This window comes from Phaethon aethereus (genome assembly GCF_964289735.1).
Source record: "Phaethon aethereus genome assembly, chromosome: 1".
Lineage (NCBI taxonomy): Eukaryota > Metazoa > Chordata > Aves > Phaethontiformes > Phaethontidae > Phaethon > Phaethon aethereus.
The window spans coordinates 57,518,879-57,542,546 of record NC_138575.1 but is presented as its reverse complement, the minus strand read 5'-3'; the positions used below and the strand labels follow the sequence as shown (position 1 = coordinate 57,542,546).

Below are 23,668 nucleotides of genomic sequence, written 5' to 3'. Positions count from 1 at the left end.
TGGTGTTGGTGAGGCTTTAATACAAAAAGTCAATACATAATTCTTCCTTATATTGATCTTTTTCTACCAGAATTGAAATGCTTCTGTAAGATGGCAAAACTCTAGTTCCCTGAAAGATGACACCAAATTTACTATTGTCTCATAGCAATATGGGGGGTTGGAGTGGAGGATGGTATATGTAATTTTTCCAATACCAATGATATTCAGGATGTGCAAGACAATTTTGTAAAACAAAGCTTAAATTATTATTAGTGGAAGTTTTTCAATAGTTACAATACCCTCTAAGCATCACCACCATCTCTCAAAGCAAAACTGCATCTTCATTTCAGGACTCCATTTCAATACTTTCACTTATATTTCAGTTCCATACTTTCATCCTTAAAAGTGGTCATTTGCTAGCAATCTTTTTCATTTTAGTTAGATCAGAAACTCGTTTATCTTCAGCATGTGTGTTATTAAGGAAAAGTCTGCTTAAGAACCAAGAGTCCTTACCCATTATCTTAAGGAAGAAGGATAAATTCCCAAAGTTTTGTTGCCACTGTCAAATACAGCAAGGGGAAGCTGGTTTTATAAAATATTCCATTAAATTTTATCCTAGTATGCTGTGTTAGGAAGCATCTCAATACTTTTAGAATGTCTTCACAGAAATAAAATATGAAATGCTCTGTTAAAATCACCTGTGTGAAGATCTTGCTAAGTGCATAGCTGCCTATGCATCATTCATTTGCTGAATCATTGTAAAGTTCAAAAGACAGCGACCTTGCAGTCTTTTGAACATGTCTTTGGCAGTCCTCCTTAAGCTATTCCTGTGATCAGTCTAATCAGAAAATTTTTTAATTGGGGAAAAAAAAATAAAGAGGTTACTCAGTGTACTAAAAAGATAGCCAGATATAAATATCAGTCACACTTCCTTGCTATTGTTAATTTTGCACTTGCGGTTAAGGCAACAGAAGGAACAGAATGTGCATGGGAACTGCTTGGTCTTTCAGATCTTGGGGGCTAGGGTTTAATGGATGAAGACAAACTTTTGTTCATCAGTATTCAAAGCTTACCGGAGAGTTCTAACCTTGCTGTGAAGTCAGGATCTTTGCTGGTGGCCCTCAGTGAAGGGAGATCTGGAAGGCATTCAAGGGATGTTCATTGGTTAAGCTAATGAACTGAAAGCCTGAGACAGGCACTGAAAGCTGATCTGTTCATCTTCTATTAAAAGCATTAGCAACCAGAAATCGTGGTCTTCACATTTGAATGTATAACGTAGGACCTTGGTGGGTGGGGTGGGGGGAGAGATCCACTTTTTTAAGGTCATTATGCCATTTTCATGGAAGCTGTCATACAAGCCAGTATTGGTAATAACAATATATATTCAGAATACTGATGCAGATGTTACTATGAACTTTATGCCCTGCAAAATAAGATAAACTGGTTGGGTGGGATAACTGAATAAAACTAATAGATTGGAGTTCAGTACATGGTTTTGTAGAAGGGAGAGTGTTCAGTTTTCATCGCTGGGCATTTGTGGTGTTTTAGGTAGGTGTTTTGTAGGTGTTATAGGGCAATTTAGGGTCCCTTGGTATTAAAAATGCATAGAAAAATTAGTGGAACCCCCTATATAGAGAACAACACTGAATTACTAATGGACTTAAATTATTTAGAGGATCAGAGGTAATTATGTGGATGGCAAGGGAATATTGGCTGATGTTTTAAACTAATGATGATAACATGTCTGCATATATACAGACATCATGCTGCCAGCACTAACATAGGCTTCATCCATTGTGGCACTGTGTTAATTTGTGTCTGCTTTAAAACTACATATAAATATCTTGTCTATGCGAAGTTATGTCCTGTGTGGTATGATAATAGTTCACCACAGATTACAGGGGCCCTATTCATTGGCATTCACCCTGCTAATTTCCTTATAATGCCTTCAAAGCTTGTTGAACTTGCAGGTTATCCTGTACAATGTGCTAAGACAGCAAAAAACTAACCCATTAAAAAGTGAACAGTTTTGTGTTGAGCTGGTGAATACAGTTGACTTAAAGGGCTTAACTGCCATCAGAACTGTCACAAATGAGAGGTGAAAGTTGGGAAACTTGAAGTAAGTAGAGCTGGTGAGAGAGAAGGGAAAGTGTTCTCTCTTACTAGCCTACATCCAGTGGCAGAGAGATCAGCTTAGCTGCTCACAAAACCACAAACTGATTTTTAGCGTAAATATAGCAGTGACACAAATGTGGGGTAATTACATACTGAATATAGCTTGCACGTTACTACATAGAAATTGTAATTTGTGTAGCTTTGGACTCTTTCGATTTCCAGTAACTTTTGGAAATAATTTTATTTGTTTTGCAAAGGGTTGAAAGAAATTCCTAGTAGCAAAGTCAGCTTGAAAAAGATATTTGCAGCCGAAGGATAGACTTCTTCAGCTTTATATATTCATTAGATACTTTTTGTCTTCAATTTTTTGTCTTTTGATCTGTAATAGTTCATAGTTGCTTTGAGTCAGTTGAGTAGCAGACTAACAGCTGACTGCATGTATGCACACATGCATATGAATGTGTGGATGTACACATTCTTACTCTACATATAGCATGATTTTAAATGTGTATTTGAGAAGTTTACAACCAGTATCAGTAATGTTCATTAACTGGGTTATAATTATTATGTTGAACTTAGAGCTGGACTGTTAGCAGAAACGAATCAACAGTGAATTCAAATGCCCACAAAATGCCTGTGGGGAGTTTATTGCAACAAGTTTTTTATCAGTATTTTCAGTGGTGTTTTCCAGCCTGATGTTCTTCTAAAGCAACTTTGTTACACATTTCAGGAAAGGGTCCTTATTAATGAAAACAGTAATCAGTTGTGTCAAAAATGTGATGTTCAGTGCTTGTAAATAATACTATTAATGACCTTTGTGGGTGTGGGTTTTTTTTAGATTCAGCAATTGGAGGTGCTGCTGCTTCAAATTATGCAAATTCTACTTGGGGTCCTGGAGCCTCCTCCAACAGCGGCACCAACGCCAACCCAACTCACATCTGGGACAAGGTGATTGTAGACGGGTCTGACATGGAAGAGTGGCCTTGTATTGCCAGCAAAGATGCTGAGTCTTCTTCCGAAAACACCACCGATAACAACAGTGCCTCGAACCCTGGCTTGGAGAAGAATGCTCTGCCAGGAAGCACCACTAGTAACAAAGGAAAAGGAAGCCAGTGCCAGTCTGGAAGCGCTGGAAATGAATGTAATCTTGGGGCCTGGAAATCTGATCCCAAGGCTAAGTCTGTTCAATCTTCCAACGCTGCTGCCGAGAGTAACAATGGACTAGGTAATTGGAGGAACTTGAGTGGACAAGATAGAATCGGTCCCAGTTCCGGCTTCAGCAACTTTAACCCAAATAGCAACCCATCTGCTTGGCCGGCACTGGTTCAAGAGGGCAATTCTAGGAAAGGGACTCTGGAATCTGATAGTGGTAGCTCCAATGCACAGATTAGCACAGTAGGTCAGACCTCTAGGGAACAGCAGTCAAAGATGGAAAATGCGGGTGTTAACTTTGTCTCTGGCAGAGAACAGGCTCAAATTCATAACACTGATGGACCAAAAAATGGAAACACTAACTCCTTGAACTTAAGTTCACCAAACCCTATGGAGAATAAGGGAATGCCCTTTGAAATGGGCTTGGGGAACCCTTCCAGGAGCACTGACACCCCTTCACAAAGCACTGGAGAAAGAAAGACTGGGAGTGTTGGAACTTGGGGTACAGCTAGGGGGTCTTCTGGAACTGACACAGTCTCTGGACAGAGCAATTCTGGAAACCATGGGAACAATGGAAAGGATAGAGAGGACTCCTGGAAAGGAGCTTCTGTTCAAAAACCTAATGGGTCAAGAAGTGATTCTTGGGATAACAATAACCGGTCTACGGGTGGTGGGTCTTGGAACTTTGGCCCTCAGCATGCAAATGAAAGCAAATGGGGTGAAGGGAACAAATTAACATCTGGGGTCTCTCAGGGAGAATGGAAACAGCTGTCTGGGTCTGATGAACTGAAGATTGGAGAATGGAGTGGTCCAAACCAACCAAATTCTAGCACTGGAGCATGGGACAATCAAAAAGGCCACCCTCTTCCTGAAAACCAAGGCAATTCCCAGGCTCCCTGTTGGGGCAGATCTTCCAGCTCTGCAGGAAGTGAGGTTGGAGGTCAAAGCACTGGAAGCAACCACAAAGCAGGAAGTAGTGACAGTCACAATTCTGGACGCCGATCATATAGGCCTACGCATCCTGATTGCCAGGCAGTCTTGCAGACTTTGCTGAGCAGGACTGATTTGGATCCCCGAGTGCTTTCAAACACCGGCTGGGGCCAAACTCAAATTAAGCAAGATACAGTGTGGGATATCGAAGAGATGCCACGGCCTGAGGGGAAATCTGATAAAGGAACTGAGGGGTGGGAGAGCTCTGCCACACAGACAAAGAACTCAGGGGGCTGGGGTGATGTACCCAGCCAAAGCAATCAAATCAAGTCTGGATGGGGTGAGCTCTCAACCCCAACGGAGTGGAAGGACCCCAAAAATACTGCAGGATGGAATGACTATAAGAACTCCAATTCTTCTAATTGGGGAGGAGGAAGACCAGAAGAAAAATCATCTTCCTCTTGGAATGACAGCTCTAGTAAGGATCAGGGGTGGGGTGAACGGCAACCTAGTCAAGGATGGTCTTCTGGAAAGAATGGTTGGGGAGAGGAAGTTGACCAAACAAAAAACAGCAACTGGGAAAGTGCAGGAAACAAGCCAGTGTCTGGTTGGGGTGAAGGTGGGCAAAATGAGATTGGAACTTGGGGTAATGGTGCAAATACAAGCGCTGCTTCAAAGGGTGGATGGGATGATTGTAAAAGAACTTCAACATGGAATGAGACGGGTCGACAGCCCAACTCCTGGAACAAGCAGCAGCAGCAGCAGCAACAGCAGGAGGCTTCTGGTTCCTGGGGTCCACCACCTCAAACTCCAAGTAATGGGCGACCTCCAAACCCAAACTGGAACAGCGGACCACAGCCAGCTGCCCCCAAAGAGGAGGAGCCTAGTGGCTGGGAAGAACCTTCTCCACAGTCAATCAGTCGAAAAATGGATATTGATGATGGCACTTCAGCATGGGGAGATCCTAGCAGTTATAACTACAAGAATGTGAACCTGTGGGACAAGAACTCACAAGGAGGCCAGGCCCCACGGGAGCAGAGCCTGCCTACTCCAATGACTAGCAAATCACAAGCATCAGGTACTAGTCTCATTCCTTTTTTTCAGCAAGCTGCTATGTATGAATGTAAAGTTAATGCATAAGAGAGAATTGTGCAGCTTCCAATTACTGATAGTTCAATTTCATAAAGAAAACCAATTTCTTATTTGAATATTTGGTTCTGTATTTAAAATGTCTTTAAAATTTGAATCAATCGGTCCTCTGCTTGTGGTGCCTCAGTAACTGTGATCTGAATACTGGTCAGCTTGCCAGTAAAAGAAAAGGTTTGTTAGCTGACAAATCTGCATATTCAGTCTGAGCTCTGAAAAACAGCTTGAGTTATAGAATCACAAAAATCATTTAGGTTGGAAAAAAACCTTTAAGATATAATCCAACCATAAACCTAGCACTGCCAAGTCCACCACTAAACCATGTCCCTAAACGCCACACTTACATGTCTTTTAAATACCTCCAGTGATGGTGACTCCACCACTTTCCTGGGCAGCCTGTTCCAATGCTTGACCACTCTTTCAGTAAAGAAATTTTTCCTAGTATTCAATGTAAACCTCCCCTGGTGCAACTTGAGGCCGTTTCCTCTTGTCCTATTGCTTGTATCTTGGGAGAAGAGACCAACAGCCACCTTGCTACAACCTCCTTTCAGGTAGTTGTAGAAGTGATAAGGTCTCCCCTCAGCCTCCTTTTCTCCAGACTAAAACATGTTTTTTTGTATTTAATTATTAGAGAAATGGGGAGAAGTTACTTACTTCTTTTTAGTCAAAAACTTTTTTCTCCGAAACACTTGAAATTGAGTGACTCTGCTATATGATAGAGAATGCTTAGCAAAATACGTTCTTCTTTGAAATAAGGATGAGAAAAAGTTACATAGCTTGGAAGTATATTAAGATGTTACTGTTCTGTGATCTCTTCTCTGACTCAGACATTCTTTAAAGAATACTATTTCATTTGAATATGTACTTCAAATACGTCCTTACTATTTCTTCAGTATATGAAAACCCTGAGTCAGTCTGGTGCTTTTAATTAGCCATAAAAGTTCACCAGATAGGACGACAGCATTAGATGTGGGGTTCATGTTTAACGTGGAAGAAGAATATTACTCATGATAGCATTCTCTTCTTTTTCATCCCTAGAGGACAGTGCCTGCTCTAAGTTTGATGTGAACAGTTGTCCATTCTGTTGCACCCACGCTATTGAGAATCTAAAGTCCTCAACAGAAACAATGAAGCAGTAGATTAATGACATGGTGCTGCACTGCAGTAAATAGTTCGTTGTCTAAATGGTGTGTAATGAAAACTCTCTCTCCTTTGTGCAGTCTGGAGCAAAAGCACTCCACCTGCTCCAGATAATGGTACGTCCGCCTGGGGTGAGCCAAATGAAACCAGTCCTGGGTGGGGTGAAGTAGATGATACAGGAGCATCGACAACAGGCTGGGGGAATGCACCTTCCAACGCCCCGAATGCCATGAAATCTAGTGAGTATAGGCCAGATACCAGTTTTTTTGCAATGGTCCTGGAGATTTTTAGTGTTTGGCCTTTTGATACAGGTCACCAATGGAGGAATTGTTATCTGAGGCCTAGAAGCAATGTTGAATGTCATGTAAGAGTTTGATGGATGAGTGATTAAGTGCTTACAAATGATCGGAATTTTGTCTTTTAAGGTAATGAACAATTTCTTAACTAAGCGACTATGGGCAGCCCTGGTCTGTGGAAGTGTTGAAACATTAGAGCATATGAGTGAGGAAATGTATCTTTTTTTCTCACAAAGTCTTCTCTGGTTGCCCATGTGTTACTTAGCATATAAACTTGTTACATGATAAATTGCTTTCTCTGATGTTACCAGAAAAAGGAATGCACGTTAGGGACAAGTTTCCAGTGGAGGCCATTACATGGTAACCTATGCTTTGGTAATGCAACTTGCCTTTGAATTAATTTTTTTTTCTTTTTAATTGTATGAGTGTGGAAAATTGTAACTCTTAAGAACTGAACTTTCTTTTGTGATTGAACCTAAAGACGACTATTTTCTGGATATTACCTGCCTACAGCTGTGTTCTCTGTGAATGAGATGCTGTTGAAATCTTCTAAAAATTTACTTTGAAGTTAAAATTTTGCTGTATTAAGAGTTTTATTTTTGTGGAAATTATTCCTGCTGATGTAAGCTGTTTGTAGATTTGTTTCACTCTTTTTAAGGAAAATAAAACAAACAAAAGCAATCATCTGCTGATACAACACAGCAATGTTATAGCCAAAGCTAATGACATTTGGATATGAAGTTTCCAGTATGAAATATTGATAATACATGACTGTTACTAAACCTATTACTGATGATATTCACTGTAAAATTGTTTCCAGTTACAAGTTGCTTTTGCAACATGTAATTGTTTGGAATAAAATGCTCTATACAGATGGTATGCTGCTGGGTCATTCTCCCTTCCTCCCACCCCAATTAAATAGTTTGGCCATTTATGAAACAAAACTGGGAAAAAAGTGTTGCTTCTTTAGTGTTAACGTTACAGTGGCCTTTCTTGGATGGCTGTAGTGCTTCCTGTGCCTGCCACACAAACTTGGCACTTTTCAGGATGTTATACTTTTTTTAGATGGATCTCTTCTTTCTTCTGTAAAAAGCCACCTAAATATGACCGAAGTCAGAGCCTCTGAAATGCTAATGATCCATTGTAAATTCTATGGATTTGCTAATACTTAAGATAGTCTTTAAAGACTATGCATGGTCACTTGCTTGTCCTAACTGGTCTGTATGTGTGACATAACCAGAGTTGCAGCATATGTGTACTAGTTTGTACATAAGCTGTCCCTAGCTCTAGAGGAGCAAAATACAGGGAGTTTCCCTGTGATGGCTGTTTCAGGTTGGGATGTGTTAGGTCACCAGTGTTAAGAGCCGAGATCTTAATTCTCCTGTGTCCCGTGTCTGCTCTCTCAACTCCTTTCTAATTGGCACCCACAAGGAATGAAGAAGAAAACTATGTTATTCAGTGATGTAAGGGGAGATATTTAATGTCTTGGATAAGTTGGAAGAAAAAATTGCCTGCACAGGCATAGTTTATGGTTGAAGGTAAGGACAGGAAAGAGAGACTAGCAACGACGTGAAAAGAAAATGAGTTCAGAGCCAAAGAAGGGAAGCATAGGTCATTGCCCCCCTGTTCAAAAAAAATTGATTTACGTAGTTTTATCAGCATTGCATAGGAATTCTCTGGCAGAAGTAGGAATAAACTCAGTTTTCTGTAACATCATTGTTTTGTCTTTATCTTGAAAGTTTCCTTTGCTTACTGTAGCTATTTGTGCCTTTTCAATCAACAAATGCAGAAAATGAAGCAGGAATCCTACAGACAAGTCATCTTTACACCACTGTCTAGATTCATGTTCAAGAATCACAGACCTGAGAGATGTCAATGCAGAAAAATAATCTGTGGTCATGTAGTTAAAACCAGGATCATAGTACTATATTTAAACATTGTGGCTGGAAATAAATTAAAGCTGCAGGGACTACGCCATATATGACATTTCCAGATTAAGTTCTTGACTCTGCAGTCATAATCCTTAAATGTAGCCTTTTCTGTGTAAGTGGCATGATTAAAGGGTCAAGAGGTAGATTTTTGCACTTGGACCAGTATATTTCCTAAGCAGCCCTCCGTTTTGGTACACAAATGAATATACTTTAAAAAGTTATGTTTCCTGCGAAATTTCTGAGTTATTTACGATGGATTTTAAAGTAGCTTTTATGCTGCCATGAAATGCTGCTGTACTTATTTTCAGCATGATCAAGGTGGAGTTCCCCTTGATAGACTAATTACAATTCCTGACTTTTTTTAATATTCACATTTTCTGCTAGTGTGTTAATCCTTATCCCTGATTTCCACACTCAAACACTGGACCATTGAAGAATTAGTTACGAAAAAGGTGATGATGATGGAAATCTTTTTTTAAAAGAGAGAAATGCTTAGGGAATAAATATGCAGAGTAAAGAGTTACAGCAGGAAGGAGAACAGTTGGACAGTGGATAAGATGAGGATTTGGGCTCTTGTTTGCTTGTCAGTGGAGGTTAGAATTCTAAGTTGCCTGACAGCTGGTGCTAGAGAGTAACAGCAAGAAAAGCAGCCAACAGGGAAAAGTCCTTGGTCTGAATTCGTATGATTAAATGCTTGTAGCTTTCTCGTAATGGCGTCTCTACTTAAACAGTACTGCTAATAAGTCTTTTTAAAGACATTGTTAAGAACAGAAATTAGAGGGGTTTTTTCCACATTGAGCTACCTTTGGTGCACGATGTCAGGTCTTCTCCTTCAGGTTCTACTCAGTTGTTACTCCTTAAAGTTCTTCATTTCTCGAATTTTGTGAAAGAGTTTAGTGTAAGGGAAGTGGGAAGGTTTTGAAGGAAGAGAGGAAATTATAAACCACCTGAACCAGAGTCCTCAGCACCCTTGGTTTTTAAGTGTCCTCAAAGTCTTCTGCTTACACTAGAAAATAATAGGTTGCCTTTTAATGAACAGCTGTATCTGTATAAGAGAAGCGGTCCCTATGGTTATTATATCTTTAAGCATTTGACATTGCTTTAAAATAGTTGCAAAACATGATGTGCTAACATGCTGCTGAACACCTTGGGTTTTGGGATCCATGTACAAGTTTTCACAGCTGTTAGAGTGAAGACACTTTTCCTAAAACTCCATTGGGGTTCTGATGATCTAGGCTAACCTTACAGTGTCAAATTGCCAGCTGCGTGGTATTGTAGACTGCTTTTGAGCTGCTTTTTTTTTTTTCCTAAAGGTTCTAAATCTATGCAAGATGGCTGGGGAGAGAGTGATGGGCCAGTGACAGGAACACGTCATTCCAGCTGGGAAGAGGAGGAGGAGGGAGGAGTCTGGAACACAGCAGGCTCTCAGGGAAGCAGTTCCTCCCACAACTCAACAAGCTGGGGGCAAGGAGGAAAGAAAACACAAATGAAGGTAAAATGATTGGATGATTCTTAACTGCTGTGTTGTCTGAAGGCAGTATGACTGATATGTTAGAGCATTATAATAGTTCTTTTAAAAAAGTATTAGTGGGTTCAACCAGAAAGATGCCTGTTACAACAGTGTCAAAAATGTGAGGTTTCTGGATTTGTTTTAATGTATTACACCTGTTGTGACTAATAAATCTGCCAGTAGGTGTCAAATTCTTTCAGTATGTAAGCTGCAGAGCCATTACTAAATGAAACTGAGCAATAAGTGTCCCAAGGCTATTGCTCTTCTCTTCTTGACACATCTTTCTGTGTTACGCTGCTGCTGTTCTCCCTGTGTAGCCTGCTGAAGTTCAGATTCCACAATCCCTTTGGCACATGCGCTTCTTATTTCTACTGACTGATGGATTTAGGTCTGACTTGTGTTTGATGTTACTGACCTGTGGCCTCAAGCAGGAGTTTGGTTAGTCCTGAGTAAATTGTTTTCTAAGGCTTGTTTGTGTTAAAGTTCTCTAGTACAGTAACACTTGGTACTGTATTAATATCAGAAGGACTATGCTTTGTCTGCTTCTAATCAAATAGGGCAAACCAAAAATACAAGTGCAGAGCACCTTCCTAGGATGTGGAAATCACTGTTGTGATATGGTATGGAGTTTTACAATTGCTGTTTTGCAAAAACAGTTCTCATGAACTTTTTTCTCACAGCTTTTTTATTTTAGCCACCAGAGCAACTGTCCAAAACTGTTGAACTGTGTTCAGTTTTGATTTTAATCACCTGTAAATTACAGTAAGGCCACATTGAGAGCCAGGTCAGCACAGTGCCCATTATAAGAGAAACCATACCAAAGGGAAGAAAGCCAAGGGAAGCCTCTGTGCATGTGGCAGATTAAAGAATGTATTAAACTGTAACACAGGAAAAAATAAATAACGTGCACAAAGCTTTCCAGATTTCAGAATGAAACTGAAGGTATGAAACATACTACACAGCAAGTGTTCATCCAGTTTGGTACACATAACAATGAACAATTTTATGAGAGAGAAAAGAAAATTATTTGGTAAATGTTTCCAACCACGCAAAAACTTGAAGTAATTTGTTCAGGAGATTAATTTCTCTGATACGAGTATTTTCATTTGACACTTGTGCATCTCAAGGACAAACCAGAATTTAAGAAATCAAGAAGTTGCTTAAAACTACTTTTGTCTTTTTTTTTTCTCTTCAGTGCGCATTAAAAGGAGGAAATAGTGATTCGTGGATGAACCCTTTATCCAAACAATTTTCAAATATGGGCTTGCTAGTAAGTAAATTTTTTAAAATACACAATCCAACTTTGTAAAGAAGCGGGAAGCTCTAAATAAGTCAAAAGATCAGATGTTTTGCAGCATGTAGCTACTTAATCTGCATTTGCTGTGCTAGCATGTTGATTGTAATACCTGTAATAGCTGGGTAGTCAGCACTTCCTTGCTAGTCAGAATGGCTTCTCAGAAAAATACAAAAATCTACTTTGACTTTTCAAAGTTACTTTATGACAGCTGTTGTTGTGATTGCAATTTCCTTGCAAGTAGTATGATTTGGGGGTTTTGTTTGGTTTGGTTTTTATTTTATTTTCACAACTTGCTGTTCAGAGCACTCAAAGTAGAGGCCTCAGCTCCTGGCTGTAGTGTCAGACATATGTGATTAGTCCAAGGCTATTAATTCTGAATCTCAGCCCCCTATCAGAAAAGGAGATTTGCAACCCTGTGTCTGTCTTGGGTATTTATATTTTAAATACAGTGCAGCAGGGTCCTTTTAGAACAAAAAGGGCTCATTATTAATCAGTGTCTAAAGATTAATTGGTAAAGTGAATAAATGACACATCATGGAGTGAAAAGACATCTGCAGGGAAGCACCTTAAAAATAGTTAAACGTAACAATTTTTTACAAAAACTTCTGACATGCTAATTTGGCACTATATTCTGTAAAGTGTTTTACAGCTGTCATCGTGTGAAGCAGGAATAGTATGTAATGAAGGCTAGCAAAAGATAATAATGCAGAGGTTCTGAGAGAAGCCCAGGGCTGCACAAACTGTCACTGACATGACAAGGATTAGTTTGTAATGTCTGTTGGCTCCCAAGCTCAAATTCAGTCTGCTAGACCGTAGATGCTTCTGAAAGCTATGGGAACACCCTGTCCCAGACTGCCAACTAAAGAATAACTTGGCAGCACATCTCAAGATTTGATGACTTGACAGGTCATGAGGATGAGCTGTCATTTTGGCCACTATTTTCAGAGTTTTATCTCTCGACCACTGGAACATGAGGACAGAGGTTCATTTCACAGAGCAGCTGTCTATCCATCTTTGTCTGTTGTATGCATTCATGTGTCTGGTTTCATATGAGTAAACTTGCCACACACAGCATTAGGAGGATGAGGTAAGATGTGTCCCAGGTGATATCAGGAATCCTTGTGTTTTATTTTAGTTTAAAATAAAACTTCCATTGACACAAGCATGTCCTTCCTTCATTCCACCTTTAATTGTCAAGGGCTGCTTTCTGAAACATTCCTCAGCATTTCATAGAAGTCAGAACTGAATTTTTTTTTTTTCCAGAGTCAAACTGAGGACATTCCAGGCAGTAAGATGGACTTGTCTGTAGGTATGTATAATTTAATTTAAATGCATTTGAAATACGAGATCAGGTGTAGTACTTTTATGTGGATGACATCCTCTGCTTTGGAAAAGTTTGATCCTTACTTTCAGCACTCCTCATAATAGAAGGATAGAGTTATAGTATCTGATATCTTGGCTGTAGGCTTTGAGTAGTTACGGAGCTGATGCTGGTATGCAAGATTGGGATGTATACCTGTACAGAATGGAACTGTAACTTGTGGAAGGGACATCCTGAAAGATTGTTTTGATCCATGTAGTTTGTATTCATTGTTACTGTTTCAAGAAAGTGAAGATCCTTTCCTTTCTCTTCAGTGGAAGAGGAGAACTGTTTTAGTTCTTGGCAGTAGGACATCCCAATTACCACAGCTCCCTGGAGGTGATGTGAGGGAAAGGAATAACTTCTGTCATTGATTTCAAGTGCTTGCCTCAGGCTATTACAAGTTACTGCTCAGTAGAACTAGGTTTTTTCACTCTTGATAGCCTCACCACAAATACTACACAGCTTAACGGGGATGGGCTGTGTGGAAAACGCTATCCTAAATGAGAGTTGGAATTGACCACTTGGGTTAATCCTACTTTATCACTTTTGAATTTGTCATGACTTTTTTCTTTGGCAAACTAAGTAGTGAACTTAGTTTAACCCCAGCTGGCAACTAAGCACCACGCAGCCACTCACTCTTTCCCCCACTCCCCCCATGGCAGGATGGGGGAGGGAGTCGGAAGGGTAAAAGTGAGAAAACTCGTGGGTTGAGATAAAGACAATTTAATAGGTAAAGCAAAAGCTGTACATGCAAGCAAAGCAAAACAAGGAATTCATTTGCTACTTCCCGTCAGCAGGCAGGTGTTCAGCCATCTCCAAGAAAGCAGGACTCCATCATGTGTAACAGTTACTTGGGAAGACAAATGCCATAACTCCAAACATCCCCTCCTTCCTCCTTCTTCCCCCAGCTTTATCTTGCTGACCATGATGTCATATGGTATGGAATATCCCCTTGGTCAGTTGGAGTCAGCTGTCCCAGCTGTGTCCCCTCCCATCTTTTTGTGTACCCCCAGCCTACTAACTGGTGGGGTGGTGTGAGAAGCAGAAAAGGCCTTGACTGTCTAAGCACTGCTCAACAATAATGAAAATGTCCCTGTATTATCAGTGCTGTTTTCAGCACAAATCCAAAGCACAGCCTCATATTAGCTACTATGAAGAAAATTAACGCTATCCCAGCCAAAACCAGCACAACTCTCTCAGAAATTCTTTTGGATCTTGAAATCAGATCTAGTTTTGCATTTCTGTCCTTCTCCAAATCATCTCTGAATATTCACTATCATGGTATTGCAATAGAAATACTGCAGGTTTCTGAAATCTTCTGCCATTTGAGGTGGCTTCCCTCAAGATTCCTAAGGTATATATTAAAAAAGGGATTATCCAGATCTGCTGTTACAATTGTTTATTTTATTTGTTATCAAGTCTTTGAAGCTTTAGTAAGGCTAAAAACTTGTACAGTTAGCCTTTGATACTTATAAAGGGGAAGAGGGTTTTGTTCCTCTTCTAGGGACTACTTCTGTTCCGTTTTTGATTCTTCGAAATCTACAGAAGCAGGAAGATCACCTCATATCCCTGGCTACAAAGACAGATCTTCTAGTCCACTTAAAGGACATTGCCATTGTATAAATCCAACAATAATTTTCGAGGGAGATGTTCACTCTATTTCTACAACTTGTCAGGAATGTCACAGGAGCCTCAGATTCCTCCTAGTTACAATGTCAAAAGCCAGAGGTGTGTAATTCTTACTCCAAAGGATGGTATGTCAAAGTAGTAGTAGTAGTATTCTCAGCTCTCATCTAGGACAGTGAATTTCCTGTCTAGATGATGTGTACCCTGTGGGCTCCAGAGAAGTGTGTGTGTAGTGGTTCTGTGTCCAGAAAGGGTCCCTGTATCAGTGCAAATCAAGTTTTTTAGGAAGGTGTGGACACCATTGATTCTGAATCTCATGTGATTAGCACTGAGACCCACAGTATGGCTGTTTCGCAGTAGCTTTTTTACTTGTTTCATGTTCAAAAATGTTCTGGTACAGAGTTGCTTATTTCCAGCTACTTCTGCATATTAGCAAGTTTCTACCTCTGCTGAGACATGGATGCACACAGGCAAAAAGTGCTGCAGAAAGGACAGAAGGGACTCGGTAAGGAGGAGAGGGCTGGCTGGAGGAGATGACTGACTTGGAATCAATGCTTATTCTGCTGGTGGTTCTAAATTTCCTGTGGGAAACTGTCAGTTGAACTAATTATTGATGATCCTGTGATGGTATCTCTGAAGAGCCACCTGCAGAAGTAGTTCTGTGTCAGGTCACAGTCTGTGGGATCTCTGGATCAACTAAAATTGGTGTTTACATGTCAAGTATTGTGCTTCTCTAAAGTTCGTCTAGATGGAGGCAAGTCATCACCTTGGATGTTCAGTTCTCATCTGCCTTCAGATGCTGCCGTTAAAGAACAGATCTAAGAAAACACAAATGAAGAGGATAGTAGCCTGGATTATGCTGATTATAGCTTTCTTAGTTCTTTATCTCCAAATTAAACTTTTGGATCCTTTAGAACTTTCAGCTGTCAAGAACCTGAAGTCCATCAGACCTTCTGAGGAAAGATGGCTGACACTCAGAATATCCTGTGTGGAAAGATTGCGTACTTAATCTTGATATGTTGCACTTTTAAGTATGCCCATTAATGGTGGCATCCTTGGTCCTAGATAGAGGCATTTATTGTAGTTTGTGTTCCGTTTCAAAGACTAAGAATATAACAGATCTTTCTGAGGCTTTTCTGTTACTTCTCTGTTTAGCACTTTTGCTCTTGTCGCTTATGGAAGTTGCTTGTGGAAAACTACAAACTGTTTTGCTCAGCTGATATCTACTTCTAAACTTTAGAAGTGGGACTTACTTATGAGGTAGGCTTGTTCAACTGGCTTTCAGTCAGTATTACAAAGTACCAGGTTTTCCTAACTGGATAATGCCCATCATGATATTTTCCCAGTTCATGGATAAATGGACAGTGATCTCAGAGTTAAGTCTGTGCTTGGACACTATACCTATCAAAGAACATTTTGGCTTTGGTATGCATGAGCCTCTTGGCTCTGATCATCATGCATTGTAAAAGAGGTCGAGTTGTCAGTAGGTAATTCTTACTCTGTTGGTCTCAGTCTCCTTGTTTGAAAAATGTGTTGGTTTTATTGCAAGGTGCTGGAGTGACACTTTTATTTATGGACTGAGACAGAAGAGAGATCAATAGCATGCCTGAGGCAGATCTACTTCTTTTTTCTGGTTTTTCTATCAAATCCCTTCAATGGGTAGCTTGTTTCACTTTGAAAATAGGATAGAACTTTTTTCCATTGAAATACCTCCTACTGTGTAAGTCCCGAGGCATGAAGTTTGTTACCATAAGTAGCTTGTCAGAACCACTTAATATTTTCTCCTTTTCTTCCCTCCATTTGACAACCACCTTTGTCTTGTTTCTATGTATTAATTGCAACCTCTGCAGATCACTGAATTCTCAAATCGCCTGTAAAGGCTGGGAAATTAATTTCCAATTTCTATTGATTCAAATGCAATTCTTGCAGCTGTTTATTGTAAATATGTTACAAAGCCATAACCTGATTTAGCATTCAGATGCCACACCTCGATATCTAAGTACATATGCTTGCTCAGCAGGCTTTGAAGATGTAAATTTAAGGTATAAAACCAGTATCTTTGAAACACTTTAGTTTTTGTGGTCAAACAGAAAACATGTTTCAAGTGTTTTTTTTCCCATTTGGTTTACCCCACTGTATGTATGTAGTTTCACCACGTTGAGTCTCTTGTTTGCAAATGTTTTAGGTAACTTTGTTCAACAGCAGTTTCTGTCTCCTATCTCCCAGTACAGGATCACATTATATATCTAATTATATTTTTTTCTTCTCTCTTTTAAGCTGCGTGCATGTGGTGGGGGAGATCTTCTCAATAGTTGGGTTTTTTCCTCACTAGGGCGTGAATGTAATCTTCCAAGCTCTTGTTTCATTTTGCATTTTTCACTGTGTTTCTCACAGCTGTTAATAGTTGGAAAAATCCAAGAACTGATGGAGTGTCCTCTTTTATGAAGATGCTTGGACTTTTAACCCGTTCTGCGTTTCTGCATGTAGAGGATTTGGGGCTTCATATTTATTCATGCACAAGTGTTCTTGCCTATTGCAGAGGGTAAAATTCAAACTTTTCAGATTTTAACAGTCATCTTGTACTAGGTAAGGTAAAGCTAGACTTCAGCCACCTGCATTACTTGTAGCTTTTGTTGGCAAGTGCAAAAGACAGACGCAATGACAGGTTTCGAGGTTGCATTAGCATTTTCTATGAATGGGATAAATGAATGCTATCATCTCCATTAGCAAGGCATTGTTTATATCTATGTTTAAGCAGTTGCCTCAGCACTAAGTGGCATGCATATCTGTGTTTGAAGCCTTTAAAGTGCTAAGGTGCTATTTAATGCTCTACATATTATTTAAAAAGCTGTTTTACAAGGCATCATTGAGTAATGTTTGAAGAGTTGATTGGATCATCAGGATAACTCAAGAGACAAAAGGGTGTTTCTGCAGCTTAGCCTTCTTGTGTTGGCATTGATCCAGTTTAATTTCAGATAGTGATGCAATTCTGTCTTGCTTTCAGTTTCTTTTCAAGCAACTAATGGACAGGGCTTCCTGTCTAGAATTAAAGCACACAAGCCTTTTGCTAGTGCGTTGCTGGCATTGTGTGTAGTGGTTAGATGTAGGTGTTGACAGGATTGAGATATATGTGAAATTTTATGTGACTGCTTTTGCAGAGACGGTTCTAGCTTTTTAGGATACATTAGAAAGGGATGAGCTCATCCAGGTCAGTATGACTCCAGTTACAGGCCAAGATACGTAGGTGATCTGTCAAGTGTTTTTGTGATAAATGATGTTGAAGGCATCTGAGAGGATGAAGCTGGATCAACTTTGAAAACCTCTACCAGCAAAAAAACCCATGTAATTACTGGTTGATTTCATAGATTCTTGGCAATAACATACTTATGAATATTAATAGTTTGTGATTGGACATGAAGAAGAGATGCTGGCTTTGAGAAGCTTTTTTGAGGAACAGATAAGTGTTTTGAAGGTATTGGGGTAATTAGCTGTCTGCTCTGTTTGATAAAGACTTGGTATTTTGTCAGTGGCAGGGTAGGATATCACCAACTTCCTTTGGAAGAGTCAGATTTTGGTTGGCTGTAGTGACAGGTTTTTTAAACTGTTCTTGGAAAGGCCATCTGTGCTACTAAACTAAATTATTTAAAAATACCAGTAAAGCTAATTTCTGTCATGTTGTCCATATTTTAAAACGAAGATGTTTTTAATCTACTTCAGCATAACGATGTGTATCTGATACCTTACGGGTGCCAAATACGACCAAAACCATTGTTCCTTGGCAGCAGTTTAGTATGTAAGGTAGAAAACGTCCTTCAGTAAGCACTTGGTTGACGATAAGCTTATAGAGAAATATGAGGTCTTGTTCACTGTATATATTACAGTTTGATCATCTGTTATTAACATCTCTTCCTCGTGTTCCTCCAGATTACTCACTAAACAATGGCAGGAGACTGTATAGGATGTTTGAAAAGTGTCTCTGCTACTGGTTGTGTAATTATTGCATACAGGCTGAGGGCAATTGGTTACCTGCCTGGAAGTTCCGCTATACCAGATGATCTGTGGTGTTCAGGAGTTAAGTTCACATGACTGTAGGACAGTTGTGATCAAATTTTGTGCGTGGTTTTGCAATTTGAGAAATTCTTTCTCACTGCCAAACCCAGTAAAGGCTAAGTAGAATATGGAGAACTTAAATAGTGGTGCCTCTATAAATACTGAATACCAATAAAAGTGTGAGTTTTGGAAGACATTGAGAATTATGCATAAATGAATATCAGTAGTTTAAGTAGGCTGCTTATGCTTATGTAGAAATGCTTATGTTTATATCTGTACATAAATTGTGAAAGTACTTCACATTAAACTCTCTAAACTTCCTCGAATTTTTCAACACTCTTAATAACAACTGTAGCTATGCTAAATTGTAAGACTGATCCAATTTATACCCTGATCTTAAAGATACTTTCTTTGACTGTGAACCCGTTGTCATGAAATGTGGTAGAGATTATTTGCACTAATTTTTTTTTGTCTTTTCTCTTTTCTTTTTTACAGGTGGTCTCCCAGATAAGAAGTTTGAGGTAGATAAACGAGCCATGAATCTCGGGGACTTTAATGACATGATGAGAAAGGATCGATCTGGGTTCCGTCCACCTAATTCCAAAGACATGGGAACCACAGATAGTGGGCCTTATTTTGAGAAGGTGAGAGAAATATCTTTAAATAAATTAATATTAACCTCTGTGTTCGAGGTCCCGGTTTTTACCTTACTCCGCTGGAAGTGCTAAAAATTCAGTAACCTTGGACAAACTTGATGATAAAAGGTGTGGGGGAGTTATGTTTGTAGAATGAATGTGTATGTAAAACTGAGGTGTCAGATGTGCATAGACAAACTAAATTGTCTGGGGAGAATGAGACTTTTTATTCTAGAACAGACTGCTCTTAATATGGACAGAAAGAAATTCCTTTGTTTTTCTTGGAAGGGTAAACTGCTGGTAGCAACAAAATTCATTATAGGTTTCATCACAATGATTCTTCTGGCTACTGACTACAATCATCTACTGTAAAAAAATTCGTTTAGATCTAAGTAAACATAAGTAATCACAGTCTTCCAGATTTTTGCTGCTTTCATGTCTGTCGTTTATTGGAAACACCCTTTCTAAATTCCACAACCCCTTATGCTGTATGTCCGTGTACTGTAAGCTTCTGTATGACATCTGCTTCTCTGTGACATCTGTTGTATGTTATGGTAGCTTTTCTTTCATATTCTTGCCTATTTTAAATAGAAGCTTTCACTGTTATTATCAAACATTAATTGCTTCACATGATGAATTGGAGAGTGTCCAATAGATTCAAAATTCTTTAGGGTTTTTTTTTTTAATACAGTTTATCACATGTAAAATGGAAAAGAAATTTGGTTTAAAAATTCTGAAAGCCTGTTACTGTCAATGAATTTTTTAACTCCTCCATTTTGGAATAACAGGCCAAAAACCAGTTTTGTCAACTCCCTCTGGTGGCCTAATGTATACCACTAGCAGAGCTAATGCATTCCTAACAAGTTATGTTCGTGGGTGTGTGCTAATATTAGGAATTCATTCAAGATTTGATTGTTTCTGTAGTGGTAATAGCCACTGTCAGAAACAAACTTCATGAGTTCAAAATGTATAATTAAAAAGAAACCTTTAGGAATTTATTATCTCCTTGGACCAAAATCTTAATTGTCAAGTGATCATTTGAGTCAGAAAATTTGTCCTTGTAATTGCTATTACAAATTAACTTTGCTTCTTCCTAGTTACTCACCGTCCCTCTTTCTCTCCTCTTGTGTTCTGTTGCTTCACTAACCAACTCCTGCTGTTGGCTAACTGCTGCTTCAGCTGACTTTGCCTTTCTCCAATCAAGATGGGTGCCTTGGGGATGAGGCTCCCTGCTCTCCCTTCTCCCCTTCTCCCAGCTACAAGCTGTCTCCCTCTGGTTCTACACTATCCAACGTCGGCCTTGGGGCAATCGGCTCAGGGCTCAGTCCCCAAAACTTCGCTGCTAGACAAGTAAGCAGGCCACCTTATAAGATGCATTGTTATAAGGCTGCAACCTGGGCTTAATCCTGGTTAGTTGGTTGCTTGCATTTGTTTTCTTACTGAATAAATTAATATTGTTAATGGAGATTTCAGCTATATCAGGCTATTGAGAATCAATCCACCTTGGTTCCTATCATCAAAATGTATTCCATCTGTTTTTGTTGGCCTCTTACTTCCTGAATCACAGTGCAGCAGCAGACAGATGCGCTTTTCAGAACTAATGAAGTTAGTGGCAACCTTTAAAAATTGCTGTTTTAAAACCCAGTTAGAGGCTGTTGATTTGCCCTACCACCCCCGCCACTGAATTTTTTCAGACCCCACCCAATGACCTTGTATGTAGAAATGTGCCTTTAAAAAATTTAATCCTTTTGCATTGCACCTGTTCCTTTCTCCCTTCCCCACAGCCCAAAGAAAGGATTGATTTAGCAGCCTTTAAAAACTTGAGGTAGCAATATTTTTGTTCTGTATACTGGGGAATGGTGGGGAAAATTCGGTAGTTAACTGCAGTTTGGAAGAATTTCTGGCTATTACGCTTTGCATTATGCTAGAAGAAAATGTTGCAGGAATACTAGAAAATGAAATAATAGAACCTAAGTATTGCAACTGGATTAGTTTATGTAGTCACATGCCTAACTTGATGGTGTTTCTTTGTGTTGTCTTTCTGTTTCTATGTGACACCATCAGCGTTGACCATCAGATTAAGGCCAAAATTTGCAGGCACATTCTTGGATTCAGTGTGCAGAACTCTGTTGAGCTTTAGGGAAGGCTGAAAGTGTAGCTGCAGCTTCAAGCCTCTCAAATTTTAATGTTTAGTTGACCCCAGTCACTTCTTTCCAGAATAAAAACTCTTTTGTTTCTTGGAGTTTTTGTTTATCCTCCTGTGTGCTTAGTATGACATCTTGAGTTGCTTCTGAAAGAGAAGATACCATTAAGGAGATGAAACGTGATGCATGTGGATGAGGTGATCCATAAGGCTGTCAGTACAGAAGCAGGATGAGACACTTCTGTTTTAGCAAAAGGATAGTGCAGGATGCACAGTATTATGGTAGAAGGAAGGCAGAGTTTATGAAATCCTGATATATAAGGGAAGGAAAGGTTTTGGAGAAGGCCTGCACAATCTCAGTCTGGAAGAACGATGAATTTATGTTGGGTACAAGCAGTGCTGGCATGGAGAGGGACAATGGCTGAGGGATAGAAAATGTCCTGTTTCAAACCCCAAGTATCTGAGGATCATAGACATCCTGATATACACCAGAAGATAGGAAATTCTGAGGGTCTTGAAAATGAAAGGACAGAATCATGGCACATAAGGACTTTCTGGAGTACAAGCTTCAGCTTTTAGAAGCAACAGCATGTGACTTAGTGTAGGAGACTGTCCGTAATGTTTCCTGTAGCTTTTGTTGAAAGATGTTACAAATAATGACAGTCTGCTCAAAGGCTGAAATAGTGAAACCTAATCATGAATTTTCTTTGGTCTTTCTCATGCAGTAGGGTTTATTATTACAGAAGTTGTTTATAAAACAGTAAATACTTCTCATTAAAAAAAACTCAAACAGCAAGTATTCTTGTGTTAGAAAATAGATCGCTGGGAGACAAAAAAAACACTAAACATTTTTTTCTCATTTGAAAATTCTTCTGCTCTTCAATTTAGTGGGGGAAAAAAGGAAAGGAAAAACATCCCAATCCAGAATGCTGAAATTTTCACATCAGAAAGAAAATTTTTAATAACATTTTTGAATTCTAATTTCAGTTAGTGAAAGGCCTGCAGAGGAAGTAATAGGCTTATGAGTGATATCTCAACAGGCTACTCAGAAAAAGTACCCAAAATTCTTGTTGACACATACTTTTAAGCCAATGGAATGTTTTTTTGAGCACGTTGTTTGTACTCCAAGTTTCCCTTTCCCAACATGTAAAGTGAAAAATACAAAACATTAGCTTTGTTATGTGCTTTGAAATAAGTCGATAAACATGACTCTTCAGTGTAGAGGAGAAAGAGCCTGCATCTCAACAAATTAGTAAGCAGTTTTAACCCAGGTAGAATATTAGTGATTTAGGGCAAACATCTCAGTAATTGTAAGGGTACTCTATTTAAGTCAGTACTTGCCTCATTGTTATTTATATGTAGTTAATAGCATAGAAATCCATTATCCTGAAAGATTCATCTTCTCACTACTGCTTTAATTTTATAGGGTGGCAATCATGGTTTGTTTGGAAACAGCACAGCACAATCGAGGGGCATGCACACACCAGTGCAGCCACTAAATCCTTCCCCCAATATCCGGGCGCAAGTGCCTCCCCAATTTCTTTCTCCCCAGGTAAGGAATTTATAGTAACTGGTTACTTGTAAAAAGTAGAACTACAGCCTTCAGAGCACATCATTGAAGTTACTTATACATCTACCTTTAGTCTTGACTTGATAAGATGAACTTAGATGAGATAAATTAAAATTCATAGTTGAAGTGCTTAAAACTCAGTGCAGAAGGATTAGCCTTCTTTCTTATTCCAAGGCAGTTGATGGTAAATGCTCGCTATCAGTATTTTTAAACCTCAAAGTGGGTTCAGGAATGCTGTGTCTTACACAGGCTTTTTGCAAAATATTTTAAAAAAAAAAAGTGAAAGCTGAAAGTTTTTCCGAACTGTGAAAGGTTGCTTAGGTTTTTTTCAAGCAGTCTTGTCCTGTGCTTCCTGCCCCCCTGAAAGAGAAGCCTGATGAAGGGCTACACATTGCATTTACACTGCAGAGCTCTAAGACCTCAGGGTCTCCAAATGCACAAATTTACCTTTTGCTTTGGACTTGAAGACTTTGGGAGATTCTCTTGAAATGTAGTTGTATAACTCTCAATGCAGGGAGAAATGGGGGGATTCTTCTCCACCTACTCCTGTCTTTACTATAGCTTATTCAGCATACAAAGAGATTAACTCTTTCTGTGAGGCACTGTTTCTTTGCTCCAGTGACTGCCTGAATGCCTTTCTTTTCCCTTGTCAAGCAGTAAGTTTTTAATGTGATAATGCAGTACTGTGATTACTGGTTAGCTGCATATATATCAGTATATTAATTTAGTGCAATCTCTAGCAACTGATTGGTTGGGGGAAGAACCTTTGTGTGTGTGTCTACATC

The 23,668-nt window shown here is 39.3% G+C and overlaps 1 protein-coding gene across 3 annotated transcripts in view; it reads left to right on the top strand.

Moving 5' to 3' along the window:
* TNRC6B (trinucleotide repeat containing adaptor 6B) overlaps positions 1–23,668 on the top strand; it is a 118,805-nt gene that overhangs the window by 80,319 nt on the left and 14,818 nt on the right. For 2 of the 3 annotated variants that reach the window (XM_082014263.1, XM_082014264.1), the window contains exons 6-13: positions 2,933–5,254; positions 6,543–6,701; positions 10,003–10,181; positions 11,395–11,469; positions 12,760–12,805; positions 19,031–19,179; positions 20,350–20,520; positions 22,740–22,865. In XM_082014263.1, the coding sequence (XP_081870389.1) occupies positions 2,933–5,254; positions 6,543–6,701; positions 10,003–10,181; positions 11,395–11,469; positions 12,760–12,805; positions 19,031–19,179; positions 20,350–20,520; positions 22,740–22,865 (3,227 nt within the window). The remainder of the gene's footprint in view (positions 1–2,932; positions 5,255–6,542; positions 6,702–10,002; positions 10,182–11,394; positions 11,470–12,759; positions 12,806–19,030; positions 19,180–20,349; positions 20,521–22,739; positions 22,866–23,668) is intronic. The other variant, XM_082014265.1, reaches the window with a different exon arrangement.